Raw genomic sequence first — 17,704 nt, 5'->3', positions numbered from 1 at the left:
AAAATTAGCCGGGCGTGGTGGCGGGCGCCTGTAGTCCCAGCTACTCGGAGAGGCTGAGGCAGGAGAATGGCGTGAACCCGGGAGGCGGAGCTTGCAGTGAGCCGAGATTGCGCCGCTGCACTCCAGCCTGGGCGACAGAGCAAGACTCCGTCTCAAAAAAAAAGGTGTATTCAGCTTCAAAAACTTTACCAGAAAGTACCAGCACTCAAATCCTACTGTGCTGTTATTTGTATAGTTTCGTTTAGTGAAGTCTTATTATTTTATAGAAGGAATTTCTACTGTAAGGATATTATTTTCAATCAATATTCTGTCATTTTCCAATGCTAGGCTTTGTATTTCCTGGTTAGTTTTATAGCCAGTGTTAGACCTATTCTTTTACCGAGTGTGTGTGTATAATTTTTTCAAAATTGAAACTTATTTTGGGTATGTTTTTCTTTTATTGCTTCTGTAGAACCTACTGGGTTGGTGACATTTACAAGACAGAGTCTTGAAGATTTTCCAGAATGGGAAAGGTAACAATAATAATAAAAATAATCCTAGACCCCTAGAATTAGAAGGACTCTTGCACCATGAGAGGATTCTATTTTATAGCACCTGGAAAGATGGTTTTCTAACCTCTATTTATCCTAGTGCCAGGGAATTTCTTCTCATGAATGATCCATTGATAGCTCTCATTTTTGAAAAGGTTATGCCTTTTAAATCAAAGTCTATAACTCTTTGATTTCTACCATTTTGTCTTGGTTTTGTCTTCTGAAAGAAAGTCCTATTTAAAATTGAGGAGTGTTGTATGTGAAGACACTAATAAAAGGAACACCAATATTTAAATGTTTCTCCTTACCCTTTTTTTTGGTTAGTGTTTGAACTTTATGGCTTTTCTTTCTGGAGGACAAGATTGAGAAAAGTCTTTTTATTATTTACATTTTAGTAAATAGTAACCATCTAGAGTTTGTTGAGTGGCAAGAATTTTGAAGTTTGGCTGCCCTTGTGTACTACTGGTAGATTTTGTGGAAGTTGCTATTTACCGTTTGTTTCTTATTAATCAGAAAATATTGAGGAGATAGCAGCCAATATGAGCTAATTCAGATTTGTAAGGTCCTTAGTGTCCTGAAATAGTTAACATATTTCTTAATCTAAAGCAAGTCTCCCAACACACTTAAAGAAGGGTCCTGAAATAGTTAACATATTTCTTAATCTAAAGCAAGTCCCTCAGTACACTTAAAGAAGTGTGGATTAACTTTTTAAATATGTTTGAGGACGTGATGAAGCATACTAAACACATATTTAACCAATGCCTCCCATTTTCACTTTCTAATAATTTTATGATAGTTTGTAATTGTTATATGACAGTTTGTAATTGTTTTGTTTGGAATTAGTGATGAATGGAAATCACTTAAAAAAAAAGTTAACTTGAGAAGTCATATCTACTTAGGTGGCTTTCCTGCGGTGTTTTCATCCATCAAAAATGTTTATTTGTGAAGTGAAAGATAAAGAAATTTACTTCAGAAGACTGAGTGCATGGTTTAGATGATTATTAATAGAGGGAGGTAGATAAAAGGTTAAGCAACCTGAAGAGAGAAAAAAAAAATGAGCCAGAAAAAGATGAGAACATGTACAGCATTTTGGCATCATGGCATGTTAGATCTGAAAGGAACCCCAGCCACCTACCAAAACTCTTTTTTTTTTTTTAATTTTTTTTTTTTATTAATTTTTTTTGCACACAAAAACAATAAACATTTTCTAAAAATACATACAAACAAAAAGATGCGTATCAAACATATTAGGAAGGTTACACATGGGAAGTCGGGGAATAGAAATGGGGGGTGGGAGTTAAAATAAGGTAGAGAGGGACTTTATGTGGATCAGTGATAATAACTCAATCCTCTATTTGACAAAGAAGAGGGAGAAGGAAGAGGAAGAAAAAGAAAGTGGGATAAAGGATCAGAAAGGGAGGAAAATAGAAAAAATTAGAGTATGACTCCAGGGTAGACCTGTTTTGTTGTCACTGAGTTGGTTGGTTGGTTTGTCTGTTGTATTTTTCATGTTTCGCCAAGTTGGCCAGACTGGTCTCGAACTCCTAGCCCGAAGTGATCAACCCGCCTCGCCCCCCAGAGTGCCGGGACCACAGGCGTGAGCCACCACGTCCATCCCCCACATTGCTTCTGGCCTCCATGATAGACCTCCCAGACGGAGCGGCCAGGCAGAGGCGCTCCTCACTTCTTCCCAGACACGGGGCGGCCGGGCAGAGGCGCTCCTCACTTCTTCCCAGACACGGGGCGGCCGGGCAGAGGCACTCCTTACTTCCCAGACGGGGCGGCCAGGGAGAGACGCTCCTCACTTCTTCCCAGACGATAGGTGGCCGGGCAGAGGCGCCCCTCACTTCCCAGACAATGGGTGGCCGGGCAGAGGTGCTCCTCACTTCCCAGACGGGGCGGCCGGGCAGAGGCGCTCCTCACTTCCCAGACGGGGCGGCAGGGCAGAGGCGCTCCTCACTTCTTCCCGGACGGGGCGGCCGGGCAGAGGCGCTCCTCACTTCCCAGACGGGGCGGCCGGGCCGAGGCGCTCCTCACTTCCCAGACGGGGCGGCCGGGCCGAGGCGCTCCTCACTTCCCAGACGGGGCGGCAGGGCAGAGGCGCTCCTCACTTCTTCCCGGACGGGGCGGCCGGGCAGAGGCGCTCCTCACTTCCTAGACGGGGCGGCCGGGCAGAGGCGCTCCTCACTTCTTCCCGGACGGGGCGGCCGGGCAGAGGCGCTCCTCACTTCTTCCCGGACGGGGCGGCCGGGCAGAGGCGCTCCTCACTTCTTCCCGGATGGGGCGGCCGGGCAGAGGCGCTCCTCACTTCTTCCCGGACGGGGCGGCCGGGCAGAGGCGCTCCTCACTTCCCAGACGGGGCGGCCGGGCAGAGGCGCTCCTCACTTCTTCCCGGACGGGGCGGCCGGGCAGAGGCGCTCCTCATCTCCCAGACGATAGGTGGCCGGGCAGAGGCACTCCTCACTTCCCAGATGGGGTGGCCGGGCAGAGGCGCTCCTCACTTCCCAGACGGTGGGTGGCCGGGCAGAGGCGCTCCTCACTTCCCAGACGGTGGGTGGCCGGGCAGAGGCGCTCCTCACTTCCCAGACGGTGGGTGGCCGGGCAGAGGCGCTCCTCACTTCCCAGACGGTGGGTGGCCGGGCAGAGGCGCTCCTCTCTTCCCAGAGGGTGGGTGGCCGGGCAGAGGCGCTCCTCACTTCCCAGACGGGGCGGCCGGGCAGAGGCGCTCCTCACTTCCCAGACGGGACGGCCGGGCAGAGGCGCTCCTCACTTCCCAGACGGGGCAGCCGGGCAGAGGCACTCCTCACTTCCCAGACGGGGCGGCCGGGCAGAGGCGCTCCTCACTTCTTCCCGGATGGGGCGGCCGGGCAGACGCGCTCCTCACTTCTTCCCGGACGGGGCGGCCGGGCAGAGGCGCTCCTCACTTCCCAGACAGGGCGGCCGGGCAGAGGCGCTCCTCACTTCTTCCCGGACGGGGCGGCCGGGCAGAGGCGCTCCTCACTTCTTCCCGGATGGGGCGGCCGGGCAGAGGCGCTCCTCACTTCTTCCCGGACGGGGCGGCCGGGCAGAGGCGCTCCTCACTTCTTCCCGGACGGGGCGGCCGGGCAGAGGCGCTCCTCACTTCCCAGACGGGGCGGCCGGGCAGAGGCGCTCCTCACTTCTTCCCGGACGGGGCGGCCGGGCAGAGGCGCTCCTCATCTCCCAGACGATAGGTGGCCGGGCAGAGGCGCTCCTCATTTCACAGACGGGGTGGCCGGGCAGAGGCGCTCCTCACTTCCCAGACGGGGTGGCCGGGCAGAGGCGCTCCTCACTTCCCAGACGGTGGTTGGCCGGGCAGAGGCGCTCCTCACTTCCCAGACGGTGGGTGGCCGGGCAGAGGCGCTCCTCACTTCCCAGACGGTGGGTGGCCGGGCAGAGGCGCTCCTCACTTCCCAGACGGTGGGTGGCCGGGCAGAGGCGCTCCTCACTTCCCAGACGGGGCGGCCGGGCAGAGGCTCTCCTCACTTCCCAGACGATGGGTGGCCGGGCAGAGGCGCTCCTCACTTCCCAGACGATGGGTGGCCGGGCAGTGGCTCTCCTCACTTCCCAGACGGGGCGGCCGGGCAGAGGCGCTCCTCACTTCCAAGACGGGGCGGCCGGGCAGAGGCGCTCCTCACTTCCCAGACGGGGTGGCCGGGCAGAGGCGCTCCTCACTTCCCAGACGGTGGGTGGCCGGGCAGAGGCGCTCCTCACTTCCCAGATGGTGGGTGGCCGGGCAGAGGCGCTCCTCACTTCCCAGACGGGACGGCCGGGCAGAGGCGCTCCTCACTTCCCAGACGGGGCGGCCGGGCAGAGGCGCTCCTCACTTCTTCCCGGACGGGGCGGCCGGGCAGAGGCGCTCCTCACTTCTTCCCGGACGGGGCGGCCGGGCAGAGGCGCTCCTCACTTCTTCCCGGACGGGGCGGCCGGGCAGAGGCGCTCCTCACTTCTTCCCGGACGGGGCGGCCGGGCAGAGGCGCTCCTCATCTCCCAGACGATAGGTGGCCAGGCAGAGGCGCTCCTCACTTCCCAGACGGGGCGGCCGGGCAGAGGCGCTCCTCACTTCCTAGACGATGGATGGCCGGGCAGAGGCGCTCCTCACTTCCCAGGCGGGGCGGCCGGGCAGAGGCGCTCCTCACTTCCCAGACAATGGGTGGCCGGGCAGAGGTGCTCCTCACTTCCCAGACGGGGCGGCCGGGCAGAGGTACCCCTCACCTCTTCCCAGACTGGGCGGCCGGGCAGAGGTGCTCCTCACTTCTTCCCGGACGGGGCGGCCGGGCAGAGGCGCTCCTCACTTCTTCCCGGACGGGGCGCCCGGGCAGAGGCGCTCCTCACTTCCCAGATGGGGCAGCCGGGCAGTGGCGCTCCTCACTTCTTCCCGGACGGGGCGCCCGGGCAGAGGCGCTCCTCACTTCCCAGATGGGGCAGCCGGGCAGAGGCGCTCCTCACTTCTTCCCAGACAGGGCGGCCGGGCAGAGGCGCTCCTCACTTCTTCCCAGACGGGGTGGCCGGGCAGAGGCGCTCCTCACTTCCCAGACGATGGGTGCCTGGGCAGAGGCGCTCCTCACTTCCCAGACGGGGCGGCCGGGCAGAGGGGCCCCTCACTTCTTCCCGGACGGGGCGGCTGGGCAGAGGGGCTCCTCCCTTCTTCCCGGATGGGGCAGCCGGGCAGAGGTGCTCCTCACTTCTTCCTGGACGGGGCGGCCGGGCAGAGGCGCTCCTCACTTCCCAGATGGGGCGGCCGGGCAGAGGCGCTCCTCACTTCCCAGACGGGGCGGCCGGGCAGAGGCGCTCCTCACTTCTTCCCAGACGGGGCGGCCAGGCAGAGGCGCTCCTCATTTCCCAGACGGTGGGTGGCCGGGCAGAGGCGCTCCTCACTTCCCAGACGGCCACCTACCAAAACTCTTGATCAGCTCTGTAATACCTGCAACAGATGGAGACTGGATAGCTTCAGTGATGGCAAATCTGCTGTTTCACATCAGTTTGTTCCATTGGTGGCTGCTTGTGTTATCATCTCATGCTTTCATTCACTAAAAATGTTTTCTACATTCATTCTCCACCATTCCTGGTTCTTCCTTCTGGAGCTACATAAATAAATCTGAATTTCTAGTTTTCTTTAACATTTGACCCTCCTTCATGTATCTTAATGGCTTCTTGACCTACTTCCCTCTCTAACAGTGCATACAAGTTCATACTAAACTGATTCATTTCTTCTATTTCACATGTAATATGGATTCTAAACCCTTTATCTCTGCCCTTAACATACCCCCATTCATTGGGCCCTCTTAAAATATGGTGCCTGGAATTAAAAGTGCCATTCTGCTATGTCATCTCTATGGTGCAGGGGATTGTTTTTCTTCACTCTTCTATTAATCTCTAATAGGAATGCAGATGTTTTGTTCCTGTTACTTTGGTGTAGATTTTATAGGTCAATCTGAGGGCTTATTTTTAAGTCATCCAGGATCTCTACTTTGCATCTGATATTCATTTGGCACTAATGTGAAAGAACACCCATTTGTATACCACCATGTGGGAGAGAAGGGACAGGTCAAAATGCAGAGACTGGCAAGGCTGCTGTGTCAATGAGACACAGTAACTTTGCCTCTAAGTGAGACCAAGATTGTCCCCTTAATTTTGATAGGCAGAATTTGACTTATTTTTATTTCATTGATCTCTTTTTTGTTTTAGTTGCTTCATATGTGAGTTGGAGAATATAATTAAAATCAGTCTCCCAGACTCCACAGAACCAGAAACATGCATTCACTTAAAGAGGGATAATGAAGAAAAGATAAGGATTGTTGGTGTTCCCAAGAGTAAGGGGCTAAATGGGTCCAGGAGCTTAGAGGCTTTCCTGAATTCCATGTTTCTGGCATGTTATAGTTAACCCTTTGATTATCAGCAAATATTTTAGCCGGGCTTAATGACAGAGAGCCAGAATCATCTATGTCTTTGACTCCTGGGGCAGGGGTGTAGAGGATGACCTATTGGGAAGTTAGAAAATGCTTCAAAACAAAACAAAACCAAGAAAAAGTTTCTAGCAATTTCATAATTTTATTAAGAGCTACACTATAAAGTTTCTAGCTTCAGTCATGGAGAATAGTTGACAACAGATGGAATTCCCGTTCTGAAGCCCTGACTGACAGCCCAGAGATTTTTAGATTATGCTTCTTTATCTTTTTAGTAGTATGCTTACAGGGGTCTTCCTCTGAATAAAATGGCTAGGAAAGTAGGACCAAAAAAAGGAAGTTAAAAAAAAAAAATCAAACTTACGATACTGTTTTCTACAAGAGACCGGGAAAGTAATTTTTCTAAAAGTGTAGCATACTGATTCAGAGCCTGGACCACTGAGTGAGTCTACCTAGTTTCACATCTCTGCTGCTTTATTTTACTAGTCTTGGTTAGCTTACTTAGATGTTCTGTGCTTTGTTTCCCCATCTATAAAAGGAGATAGTAATAGGGTTGTTGAGAGGATTAAATGAGTTAATACAAATAAGGCTCTTAGACAGAACCTGTGCAGAATTACCTTCTGAGTTAAAGCTATCAGCCTGCTGGGCTGGAGTTTTGCCAGAAATGTATTTAAACTCATTGAAACCAGGAAGGAATCAAACAATTCTCAGTACTTTTCCAGCTAACCTCCTGGACTATTTTCTAAAAAATATAATCATCTCCTCCCTCCCAAAAAAGATTATTGGTACTCTTACGTGAGTTAAAACTTTGGATCTCCTCTGTTTCATTCATTTGTATTTTTTATTCAGTAAGTGATCAGGGGAAAAATATCTAATAAGGAAAATAATGTTAACAAATACTATTAATACAATGGAATTTGTTGTTAATATAACATAAGTCAAGTAAATACCTCAGTGACCATGGTTGAAAGGGAAAGAAAATAATTATGCCTTCTAAATTACAGGTACTAGGTTTATCTGTTAATCTTATTAATAGAAAAATACCATTGTTCAGAATTTCTGTGGCATGTATTTTCATCAAGACACACACACACACACACACACACACACACACACACACACACACACACACACACACGGTTATCAAACAATGAAAATAGAAAATGGAAGCCTTAAGAGAATCATATATGATTTATTGCCAAATGTTTTCTACGTTTTTCCTCAGATTGCCAACTCTAGCCGTAACAAAATTTCATAGAGCTTAATTTTTTTTATATTTTGCAATGTTTTTTAACTGTTTTAAAGTGGAAAAACTTTCATATTATTTAGAGGAAAAGCAGGTTTCAAACAATAGGTTATCCAATTTTAATTTAAATATGTATATTTACATGTTTGAATAAAGGAGGATCAATACCAAGAATGTTAACAGTAGGCATCTGTTTCTGACTTTCGAGATTTGGGGTGGTTTCAGTTTTTGAATAGTTACCTATATTTTCACATTTGTCCGCAGTGAACAACTTGTCATTAAAATAATAAGTAAGGGAATGTCTTTTTACATTGTAGATGTGAAAAACCCTTGACACGATTGCATGTCACTTACGAAGGTACCATAGAAGGAAATGGTCGAGGCATGCTACAGGTAGGTGAATTTCAGTAGTGTCTGTGTATGGTTAGGACTTTTTCTTGTCAAGCTTCTGACAGCAAAAGAAATTTGAAAAGCTGTTTATTTGTCTCCTAAACTGATTTAATGCAAAGAAGCGCGATAGCAGAATGAAGAAAAACACGAAACAGGTCACTTTGACAGCCTTGGTAATGTTATTTGCCAGTGTATACTCTCTGTTTCTTATATGTGCTTCTCTAAAAAGCCTTTGACAGAAAATCCCAAGATCTGGACAGCATCAGCCTCTTGGTTCAGACACTGATAGTAGGTTGACAGTGGAGGAAGTTCCCAGGGTATAGTCTTGACAGACTGTCACCAAGCATTTTTATTCTTTTTCCTTAAAGGCTCTTCTTGCTCTGCCCCAGTTGATGACCAGATTGAGATGTTTTTCTGCCACCAACAGCTTTGTTTAGGTTGATAGGGCAGACATCTAAAACTGATTGATAAGAAAGGCCTGTCTCTCATATGTAACAGTTTCATGCACGTGAGCTAGCTGTTTGCTATGCCTTTTCCCTGTTAAAAGCAGGCAATTCTGGTCCACCCCTCAATCTTTGTTAATAATCTGTTACTGCCTTTACCTTTAAAAAGTATTTTTGGAGAAGGGGGTTAACAAAAACCCCATGTTTAAAATACAGTAATATCTAACCTAACCTTTTGATTTATAGTGCTTCTTTAAAATTCACTAACAATGTTAGTGTTTTGTGTTCTTATCCCATTTATAAGAGCATCGTAAACTGAGTTTTCTTTGAAAGAAGCTTGTATACCATCATTTATACTGATAATAGTTTTTCTTCTTAGATTCTTATTTTGTGCTTATATTGGTTCAGAATCTAAAGAAAGCAGTTGCCTGAAAATGGACTGATTTGTCTGAATAACAATGCTTACCATAAAATTTATGTCTAGTTATTATTTAAGTGAAACAGATTCTTTTTTAAATGGCCTTTTATTTGGACATATTTGTAATTAAAATCTTCAAAGAGACAAACTATGTTTTATTCTAAATCACCTTCTCCTAGTGGTTATTTGAGCTTATAAACAAAAATACTTAGGATAGCTGAATTAATATTTTTCCTGTGCTTAACTTCAGCAAAACAAAAACAAAAACAAAAGATATTTAAATTTGCATTTACTCCTATACCTTTTTTCTGTTTAAAAAATAATCTTAAAATATGCTTAAATATTGGTTCAAATTAATATCACTTTTTCCCCCACATTCCCCTCTTGATGCAGTTCTTTCCATCTTTAAAGTCTTGGATAAACTGAGAGATTCTTAATACACGTGAACTAAACAAAGTTACTGCTAGTTAGCACCACAGGAATGCTGACCTTTCATTACAATACAATTCAACAAGGAATTATTTAACAACAGTTAAGGTTGAGATCCTCCCCACTTCCTTGGAATATATTGTAGATGAAATGTGAGACCTCGGTAGATTAGAGAATACCGTAAGGGCTTCTTGCTATTAATTGTTCTCCCTACCCATGCCATGTCTCCCCAGGAGATCGGGGAATATTGTATTGCAATGCTACAGAGCTCCTTGTGTAGCATATAAATTACATTATGCTGAATGGCAACAACAACAAAACCTCTCTGAGGAGCGTTATCATTCCTGTCTTTTCATCAAGTTATAATTCAGAAGCTGAGTAATCTGAATGAGTAACTTTAAAGTGACTTGGAAAATAACTGGCTAAAAATAAGGATGCACTCACATTCTTGTTTTCATGTACTGGAAGAGGTTTCTCAACTGTTGTAGAGGGTCTTTATTGTTAAGAACTTTTAAGTAGTAAAACTTTGGTTTTCTAAAAGACTGGCATTTAGAGGCATACTGAGTTTAGTGTCTTTATTTCTGTGCACACCTTTCAAGTTAAAAATGTGAGCCTTTTATTCAAAGAGTAAACAATAGCATACACATTGAATGTATTTCATGATCATTATCAAGTAGTACATAAGTTGGATAGAGCTTATCTTTTTATTTTTGTTATGTACCTTATTCCAGTAAAAATTAAGTTAGGCCAATCTTAAACCTCGTCTGTTTCTCATTTGTAGTCACAATATCATTATACTTTTAGGCACTCAGCCAGTCTCTTAGTTCTCAAGTACAGTCCATTTTATTTCTTTACTGAGTTTCTTCTCTTTCCTTTACTTTACCACTTGCCTGTTTGAGGCCCTAGTAGTGCTTGTATAAACTATTCAGTACTCACCTAAAACCAGTCTTTTTACTTTTAGTTTTACAGTTTTCCATTTATTCTTTAAACTCTAGCCTGAATTATCTTCCTAAAACATAAGTCCAGGTGTTACTTGAATCTTTCCCAGAACCTTCAGAGGGAAATTGAGTAAAAATTCCCTAGACCTCAGACCACCTCATCACCAACTGTAAGCCTCCACCTACTCTACACTGCAGGCAAGCACGATGAATCTGTTTACCATTCCCCTCATACAGTGATTTACATTTGTTTTTTTTTTTTGCCCTGTATCCTTGTGCAGCTATGCCCTCGGCCTGCATGTCAGCTGCCACATCCTCTTGTAAAGCTTTCCTGTCTTCCTCCCATGCTCCAATTTTAGTTAATTGTATTATTAGAAAGTATCAAATACATAGTAACAAGCTCTTCAATAATCATCTTCTCATTCTGCTTATGCTCATTCTGACTGCCATCTAAATTGCAAATATGGTGAGGCCAGGAACCATACATATCTTATTCATCTTTGTATCCAGTGATTCCCAGCACAATACTGAGTAAATATTTGTTGAATTGGACAGTTTAAGCCATGAATCACCCAGTGCCCATAGACCTCATATGTAGTAGGTAACTAATTCTAATCAACAGACTAAATTTCACCAAAATTATTTTCCTATATAAGCTAAAGAGTTACTCTGGTTTTGTAGCATTGGTTTTAGTACTCCAGAACACAAATCCAAATATATGATTCTCTCTGGTAACTCAATTGAAGAACTCCTCAGTGGTATGTTTTAGTATTTTCTAAGTTCTTCTGTGGTAAAAGAAGAATGCTTCGCCTTCTATTAATTTCTGTCTTTTGACATATATTTTTACATATCAAACGATTTATACTATTGTTTTACTATTTTGTAAAATAGGCTTCAGATTGTCATTTAGTATCAGTTGCTTTAGAGAACACTGAAGTTTTAAGAAATCATATATTTTAAAAGAGTTTGAAAGAATATAAGCCTCATAGTATTTAGTAAATTCTATTTTACTTGTGTGTATGACTGTGTATATACACAAGTTGTGTGTGTGTGTGTGTGTGTTTGTGTGATCTAACTCCTCAGATAGTCTCACTAAGGAAAAGATGGTTGCCATTTCTTACATACTGCTTCATGAGGCTGGCATGGTGCTGGACACCCTGGACAAACAGAAATAATGCCAGCAAGTTGAGTTTGCTTTCTCTGGAGGATTGTGTAACTCTTCTTTATTAGTAGGCGTTTGGGGATCCCATCATACTACTCCACATAAAGCTTAAGAGTTTCCAACCTAATTGGAAATATTACTTTAATTGAATCTTTGTTGCTATACTAGGTTTTCTTTCTTCCTTTTTTCCTTAGTTATATTTTAAAAAAAATGGTTTGTAATGTTCATGTAGTTTGGGGTTTGGGGTTGAATTTAGAAGGACAAAAATTCGATCTCTTTATTCTTACAATAAGGTTGGAAAAGGTTATCCAAAAAGTTGATTACTAAACTTTTCAGTTCTTTAGGGCAAGTGTTTGGTTACCATATTACATAAGAAAAGTTTAATTAAAGTCACGTGAAATACATAAAGGGAAATTGAGTAGTGAATGGGGGAGAATGACTTTGAAACCTTCTCAGATAAAGACCTCCCTTGATTTGTGGCCCATGAGACACAAATAGGTTTATAAACAAGAGTCTGTATGATACATAATATTTTGCCTAAAAGCTCCATTTTCCAGATTCCTTCTCTGGTTCTGGGATCCAGAGAAATGGGCAGAGATGTTAACTGAAGCGAGATAGAAAGAGCTTAAGCAACCATAATCTGTCCTTCCTGGGAAGATTACTTATTTGGGGATTGATTTTCATGGGAGAGGAAAAGATGAGAGCTTAGAGACTGTGTGCTTCTTGATCATATATGTAGGTATTTTTGACTATTATTTAACATGCCACATTTCCCCAACAGGTGGATTTTGCAAATCGTTTTGTTGGAGGTGGTGTAACCAGTGCAGGACTTGTGCAGGAAGAAATCCGCTTTTTAATCAATCCTGAGTTGATTATTTCACGGCTCTTCACTGAGGTGCTGGATCACAATGAATGTCTGATTATCACAGGTTAGTTTTGGGAAGCCTGGAAAATGGGGTAGTCGTCCCCATCTGTGAATATCTGTCATGAAGACTAGAGACTACCCAGTATAGCTTTTCTCTTCCATGGGCATTAGTCCCAATATTTTTATCCATTAATTTATATTTAGTTTTTGAAATTATTACAGCCTTATTTTCCTAATCTTAAGTAAGACATCTTATCTTTACCTTTTCTTTCTTTCCTGGCATCTTTATCTGAGGAACAGGGATTAAAAACTATTCAGTTACTCCACAGTTTGATTTTTTTTTTTTTTTTTTGAGACAGAGTTTTGCTGTTGTTGCCCATGCTAGAGTGCAATGGTGCGATCTCGGCTCACTGCAATCTCCGCCTCCCAGGTTCAAGCGATTCTCCTGCCTCAGCCTCCCGAGTAGCTGGGATTACAGGCATGCGTCACCACACCTGGCTAATTTTGTATTTTTAGTAGAGACAGGGTTTCTCCATATTGGTCAGGCTGGTCTGGAACTCCTGACCTCAGATGATCCTCCTGCCTTGGCCTCCCAAAGTGCTGGGATTACAGGCATGAGCTACCACGCCTGGCAGTTTGAAATTTTATGACATAATAATGCTCTCAAGAAGAAGACAGTGATATGCCTGTAGTATGTATTCTATTGTAATTCTTCCATTTGAGAGTGATTTGTTTTTATTAAAAATAATTTTCAAGTGGTTTCTTGTACTTTAGTATGAAGACATTGTGTAAATATAAGAAGCACAGGAACAGTATTTAGAGAAATCAGTAACCTTTTGTTTACCCTATTTTGAATCCTAAAAGAAAAAGTTCAATTATCATGGCCAGGCGCGATGGTTCATGCCTATAATCCTGGCACTTTGGGAGGCCAAGGCAGATGGATCACCTGAGGTCAGGAGTTCAAGACCAGCCTGGCCAACATGACGAAACCCCGTCTCTACTAAAAATACAAAAATTAGCCAGGCACGGTGGCGGGTGCCTATAATCCCAGCTACTCAGGAGGCTGAGGCAGAATAATCACTTGCACCTGGGAGGCGGAGGTTGCAGTGAGCTGAGATCACACCACTGTACTGCAGCCTGGGCGACAGAGCAAGACTCCATCTCAAAAAAAAAAAAAAAAGTCTGATTATCTTGGTGTTTATTCTTGTTCTTCTTGATTTCTTTACGCTAATATGGGAGGAGGAGGGGGGAAATTTAGTCACGTGTATGCTTTAGGTCTGTTATAGAGATTTAATTTTTTTTGTTTCTCCAGACTGAGATATCGCTATGTAACATTATTTTCTTGTGAATAAGCTATCAAGAAAAATGATGATTACTCATATCTCTTAAGAAACTCTTAATCAGGCACCATATGTAAATTGAGTCTTTTATCCAAGTACGTAAAAGAATATTCCCACTTATGGTGCTGTTAATGCACCATAAGTTGCTGGTACTATTTTTTTTTCCTGCGAAAGTGGATTTTTTATTTCCACTTAGAATCTGTTACTGCTTGGAGATGAGTTTAGGGGTCTAAACACTCACCTGGGTTGTAGAATTTAGTTTATTGTTATTCCCAAAAATTATAATAGGAGAAAAACCATGCCCATGAGTTATATAAAATGTGTACCCAACCACATTACCTCCAAAGACATACATGACAAAACTGACTCGAAAGTCTAATCTTGAAGCCACACTGTGCCTCAGATAGATTTGTAGACAACCTTCAGAAGAGTATATTTTCTTATGTTTTGCTTTTAAGATTCTCTTAACGGTTTGAATACGGTGTGTCTACATGTGGATCTCTTTGACTTTATCCTACTTGAAGTTTTTTGAACCTCTCGAATGTTTAGATTAATGTTTGTTATATTTGGTAAATGTTGGGCCATTATTTCTTCAAATGTTTGTTCTTCCCCTTTCCTTGTCTTCTGGGACTTCAAATTATGTGTTTGTTGATTCACTTGATGTTCCACGGGTCTCAGAAGCTCTGTTTATTTTTCTTCATTCTTTATTCTTCTTGTTCCTCAGGCTCAATCTCAATTGACCTGTCTTCAAGTTCGCTGACTGTTTTTTCTGCTTGCTCTAAACTGCTTTCAATCTCACTGGTGAATTTTTTATTTCAGTTATTGTACTTTTCAATTACAAATTTCTGTTTATTTTTTATAATTTCTATCCCTTTATTAATATTCTCTATTTGAGAGTTATGATTCTTATACTTTAGTTTTTTAGACATAGTTTTCTTTAGTTGTCTCAGTATATTTTAAATAGCTGATGTAAATTCTTTGTCTACTAAGTCCAACATCTGGGCTCCTCAGGGGCAGTTACTACTGACTGCTTTTTTTTTTTAGTATGGGCCATACTTTCTCATTTCTTTCCATGTCTCCTAATTTTCATTTAAAACTGGACATTTAAAATAATGCAATGTGACCATGGAAATCAGATTTTCTCTTTTCATCACAGTTCATCCTTCTTGCTGTTTTTTCAATGACTTTTCTAAACTAATTTTGTGATGTCTGTGTTCTTTCTGTGTGTGGCCAGTGAAGTCCCTGCTCATTAGATTAGTAGTCAGGTAATGCTTGAACAGATTTCCTTAGATGCCTGAAACTAATAAGTCTCAACAAAGCCTAATAGTCTTTGTTGAAGGGCTGTATATGCAGGTGCAGCCTACCTTCAACACTGTACTAAGCAGTTGATGCCTCTGCCTTAGCCTTCACTTCCTGTCAAGGTCAGGCAGAGGAGAGAGCTGAGGGCTTTCTCTAGTTTTTCCTGAGCATTCATATGGCCATGGGCACGCATGAACCCTCTAGATTCCTTCTTGTTTTAATATATTAGAACTTTTCAAAGCCCTTTGTGGACATTCTCATTCTTCAGCTTTTCCTTTGAAGCTTTTGGTTAGCCTATTGTTTGCCCCAGCTGTTTGCCACCACCTCAAGAAGTCTCAGTGTTAAACAATCCCTGTAATTGTTTTCATCAAACCCTCAAAAGAATTAGGCTTTTCCTACTGGCCATGCTCCAAGTCCTGTAAAGTAAAGACAGCCTTCTGAGCCGGGCCCTCCAGGGACCACCAGACAGGTCAAATAATGACAGTTCTCTGAGCATTGGGCTTTGAAGGAGCTTCAGCTTTCTTTTGCCCCCTCTGATGGCTGCTGATTTTCACTGTGATTCAGGAAGGTTAGTTTTTAAGGCCGAGATGGAGCTTGGGAGAGTGGGCTGGGAATAAGGCAAATAAAACACTGCAACGTTTATTGTTTTTACCAAGATTCAGCTGGTTTTTCTTGAGTAAGCACTCCCTGGATTGCTGCAAGCCTTTGGCTACTTTTCAGTTGATTCTCACAGTGCTCATCATAGTGTTCCCGTTGCTTTCATGGAGGAGAGAGTTTTCAGAGGTTTTTACTGCACCATTTTTTACTGATATCTTTTTATCTTTTGTAAGCACCCGTGGATGAAGGAGCTTTCAATGAGTTATTCTACATCATTTAGACATCCTATGTAAATTTCTATCCCTGTGATTCTGCTGTTTTGGTGAAGTAAGGCAAAAAATAAAAAATTTTAAATTGTCTGAGTTTATGTAGGAAATTAAGATTGGAACTTCTGCAAAGGAATTTTTTTCCTGGACAGAGCCTCAGTCAGCCACTTGAAGTTAGTGACTTGGAGTATTGCATCCAGAATTCTGAGATTATGATCCAAATTATACTGAAATGGAAAGATAAACTCCTTTTGTACTCAACACTTCCTCAACTCACATTTTGGCCATCTGTCTGCATTTGTTATGGATGCACGTGGGAAGTATATAATTGGGCAAGGTACTAGGGGAGATGAGAGTGCAAGGAATTACAGAACAAAAAACTGGCATAAATCTATTGTTGAGCAACCAGCACTTTGGCTATTGGTCTCATATCGTAGGGAAGCTCTGCAGGTTTGGACTATGACTGTCTTCATCATTTACGTACATCAAATAATACTTTAAAAGATTGTTATTCCGGCTGGGTGCCGTGGCTCACGCCTGTAATCCCAGCACTTTGGGAGGCCGAGGTGGGCAAATCATGAGGTCAGGAGATTGAGACCGTCCTGGCTAACACAGTGAAACCTCGTCTCTACTAAAAATACCAAAAAATTAGCTGGGCCTGGTGGTAGCCGCCTGTAGTCCCAGCTACTTGGGAGGCTGAGGCAGAAGAATGGCGTGAACCCAGGAGGCAGAGCTTGCAGTGAGCTGAGATCGCACCGCTGTGCTCTAGCCTGGGCAACAGAGCGAGACTCTGTCTCAAAAAAAAAAAAAAAAAAAAAAAAAAAATTTTGTTTTAGCTGTTAAGGTAGATTTGGATTGGCACTGAGAACAAAATATCCCATCAGTTTTTAAGATGAATTTACATTCTTGAAATAAAAAACTTGGTAAAATGCATTTAAACTTAAAGCTAACTTGTTTCATTTGCTTAATTTCTCTAGAAAGTAGTAAGAACTGGGCCAGGCGAGGTGGCTCACCCCTGTAATCCCAGCACTTTGGGAGGCCGAGATGGGGGGGATCACAAGGTCAGGAGATTGAGACCATCCTGGCTAACACGGTGAAACCCCGTCTGTATTAAAAATACAAAAAATTAGCCAGGCATGGTGGTGTGTGCCTGTAGTCCCAGCTACTCTGGAGGCTGAGGCAGGAGAATCTTTTGAACGTGGGAGGCAGAGGTTGCAGTGAGCTGGGATTGCGCCACTGCACTCCAGCCTGAATGACAGAGTGAAACTCTGTCTCAAAAAAAAGAAAAAAAAAAAAAAAAGAAAGTAGTCAGTACACTGTCATCCTCCATTAATGTTGTTAATGTAAATAAAGGATGTCATTTTCATTGGGAATAAAACAGGAATGTTAAAAGGAAAACATAAGAATATTTTCTTTTTTAAAAGATAATTTGTCCCCAGTCTAAAAAAGGATTCTAATCTCCTTTTACGTAATCTCTAAACATTCCTGCAGCTATTGTAAAATGAATGGAAAATTGCAGATCCATGACTCACCTTCAGATCTGTAATTACCTCAGGCTAAGGACATATGGGGTGACTTTTAACTCAGCATTTTCCCCCACATCCACTTAACTTTATTATAGTGCCTCCTAATTAATATCTGTGATGTGATGTTACCTTAATGGAAATGGCCATTTCATCATCTATTTGATGTCTGGATTTCTGCCATCTCCCTCCTTAGGAGACTCTTAGCCATGCACTGCAATCTGTCTGCCTGATCAATTCCATTCCTTCAATGATGCATCCAGCTCAGTGAGCTAATGGCTGTGACTGTACTGCCTGAATCTGTAGAAGAGTTTGAGAAATTGGAAATAAATTA

General features: G+C 43.5%; 1 protein-coding gene across 4 annotated transcripts in view; it reads left to right on the top strand.

Annotated features, from left to right (window-relative positions):
• PARG (poly(ADP-ribose) glycohydrolase) overlaps window positions 1-17,704 on the top strand; it is a 136,203-nt gene that overhangs the window by 78,907 nt on the left and 39,592 nt on the right. For all 4 annotated transcript variants that reach the window (XR_001114968.2, XM_030798265.1, XM_003278183.4 and 1 more), the window contains 3 exons: window positions 452-512; window positions 8,018-8,093; window positions 12,262-12,409. Coding sequence is in view for 3 of the 4 variants with exons in the window: in XM_030798265.1 (XP_030654125.1) it covers window positions 452-512; window positions 8,018-8,093; window positions 12,262-12,409 (285 nt within the window). In the remaining variant the exon portion in view is untranslated. The remainder of the gene's footprint in view (window positions 1-451; window positions 513-8,017; window positions 8,094-12,261; window positions 12,410-17,704) is intronic.

Source organism: Nomascus leucogenys, chromosome 18 (genome assembly GCF_006542625.1).
Source record: "Nomascus leucogenys isolate Asia chromosome 18, Asia_NLE_v1, whole genome shotgun sequence".
In the NCBI taxonomy this organism is placed as follows: Eukaryota; Metazoa; Chordata; class Mammalia; order Primates; family Hylobatidae; genus Nomascus; species Nomascus leucogenys.
This window is presented reverse-complemented; position numbering and strand designations above follow the sequence as displayed.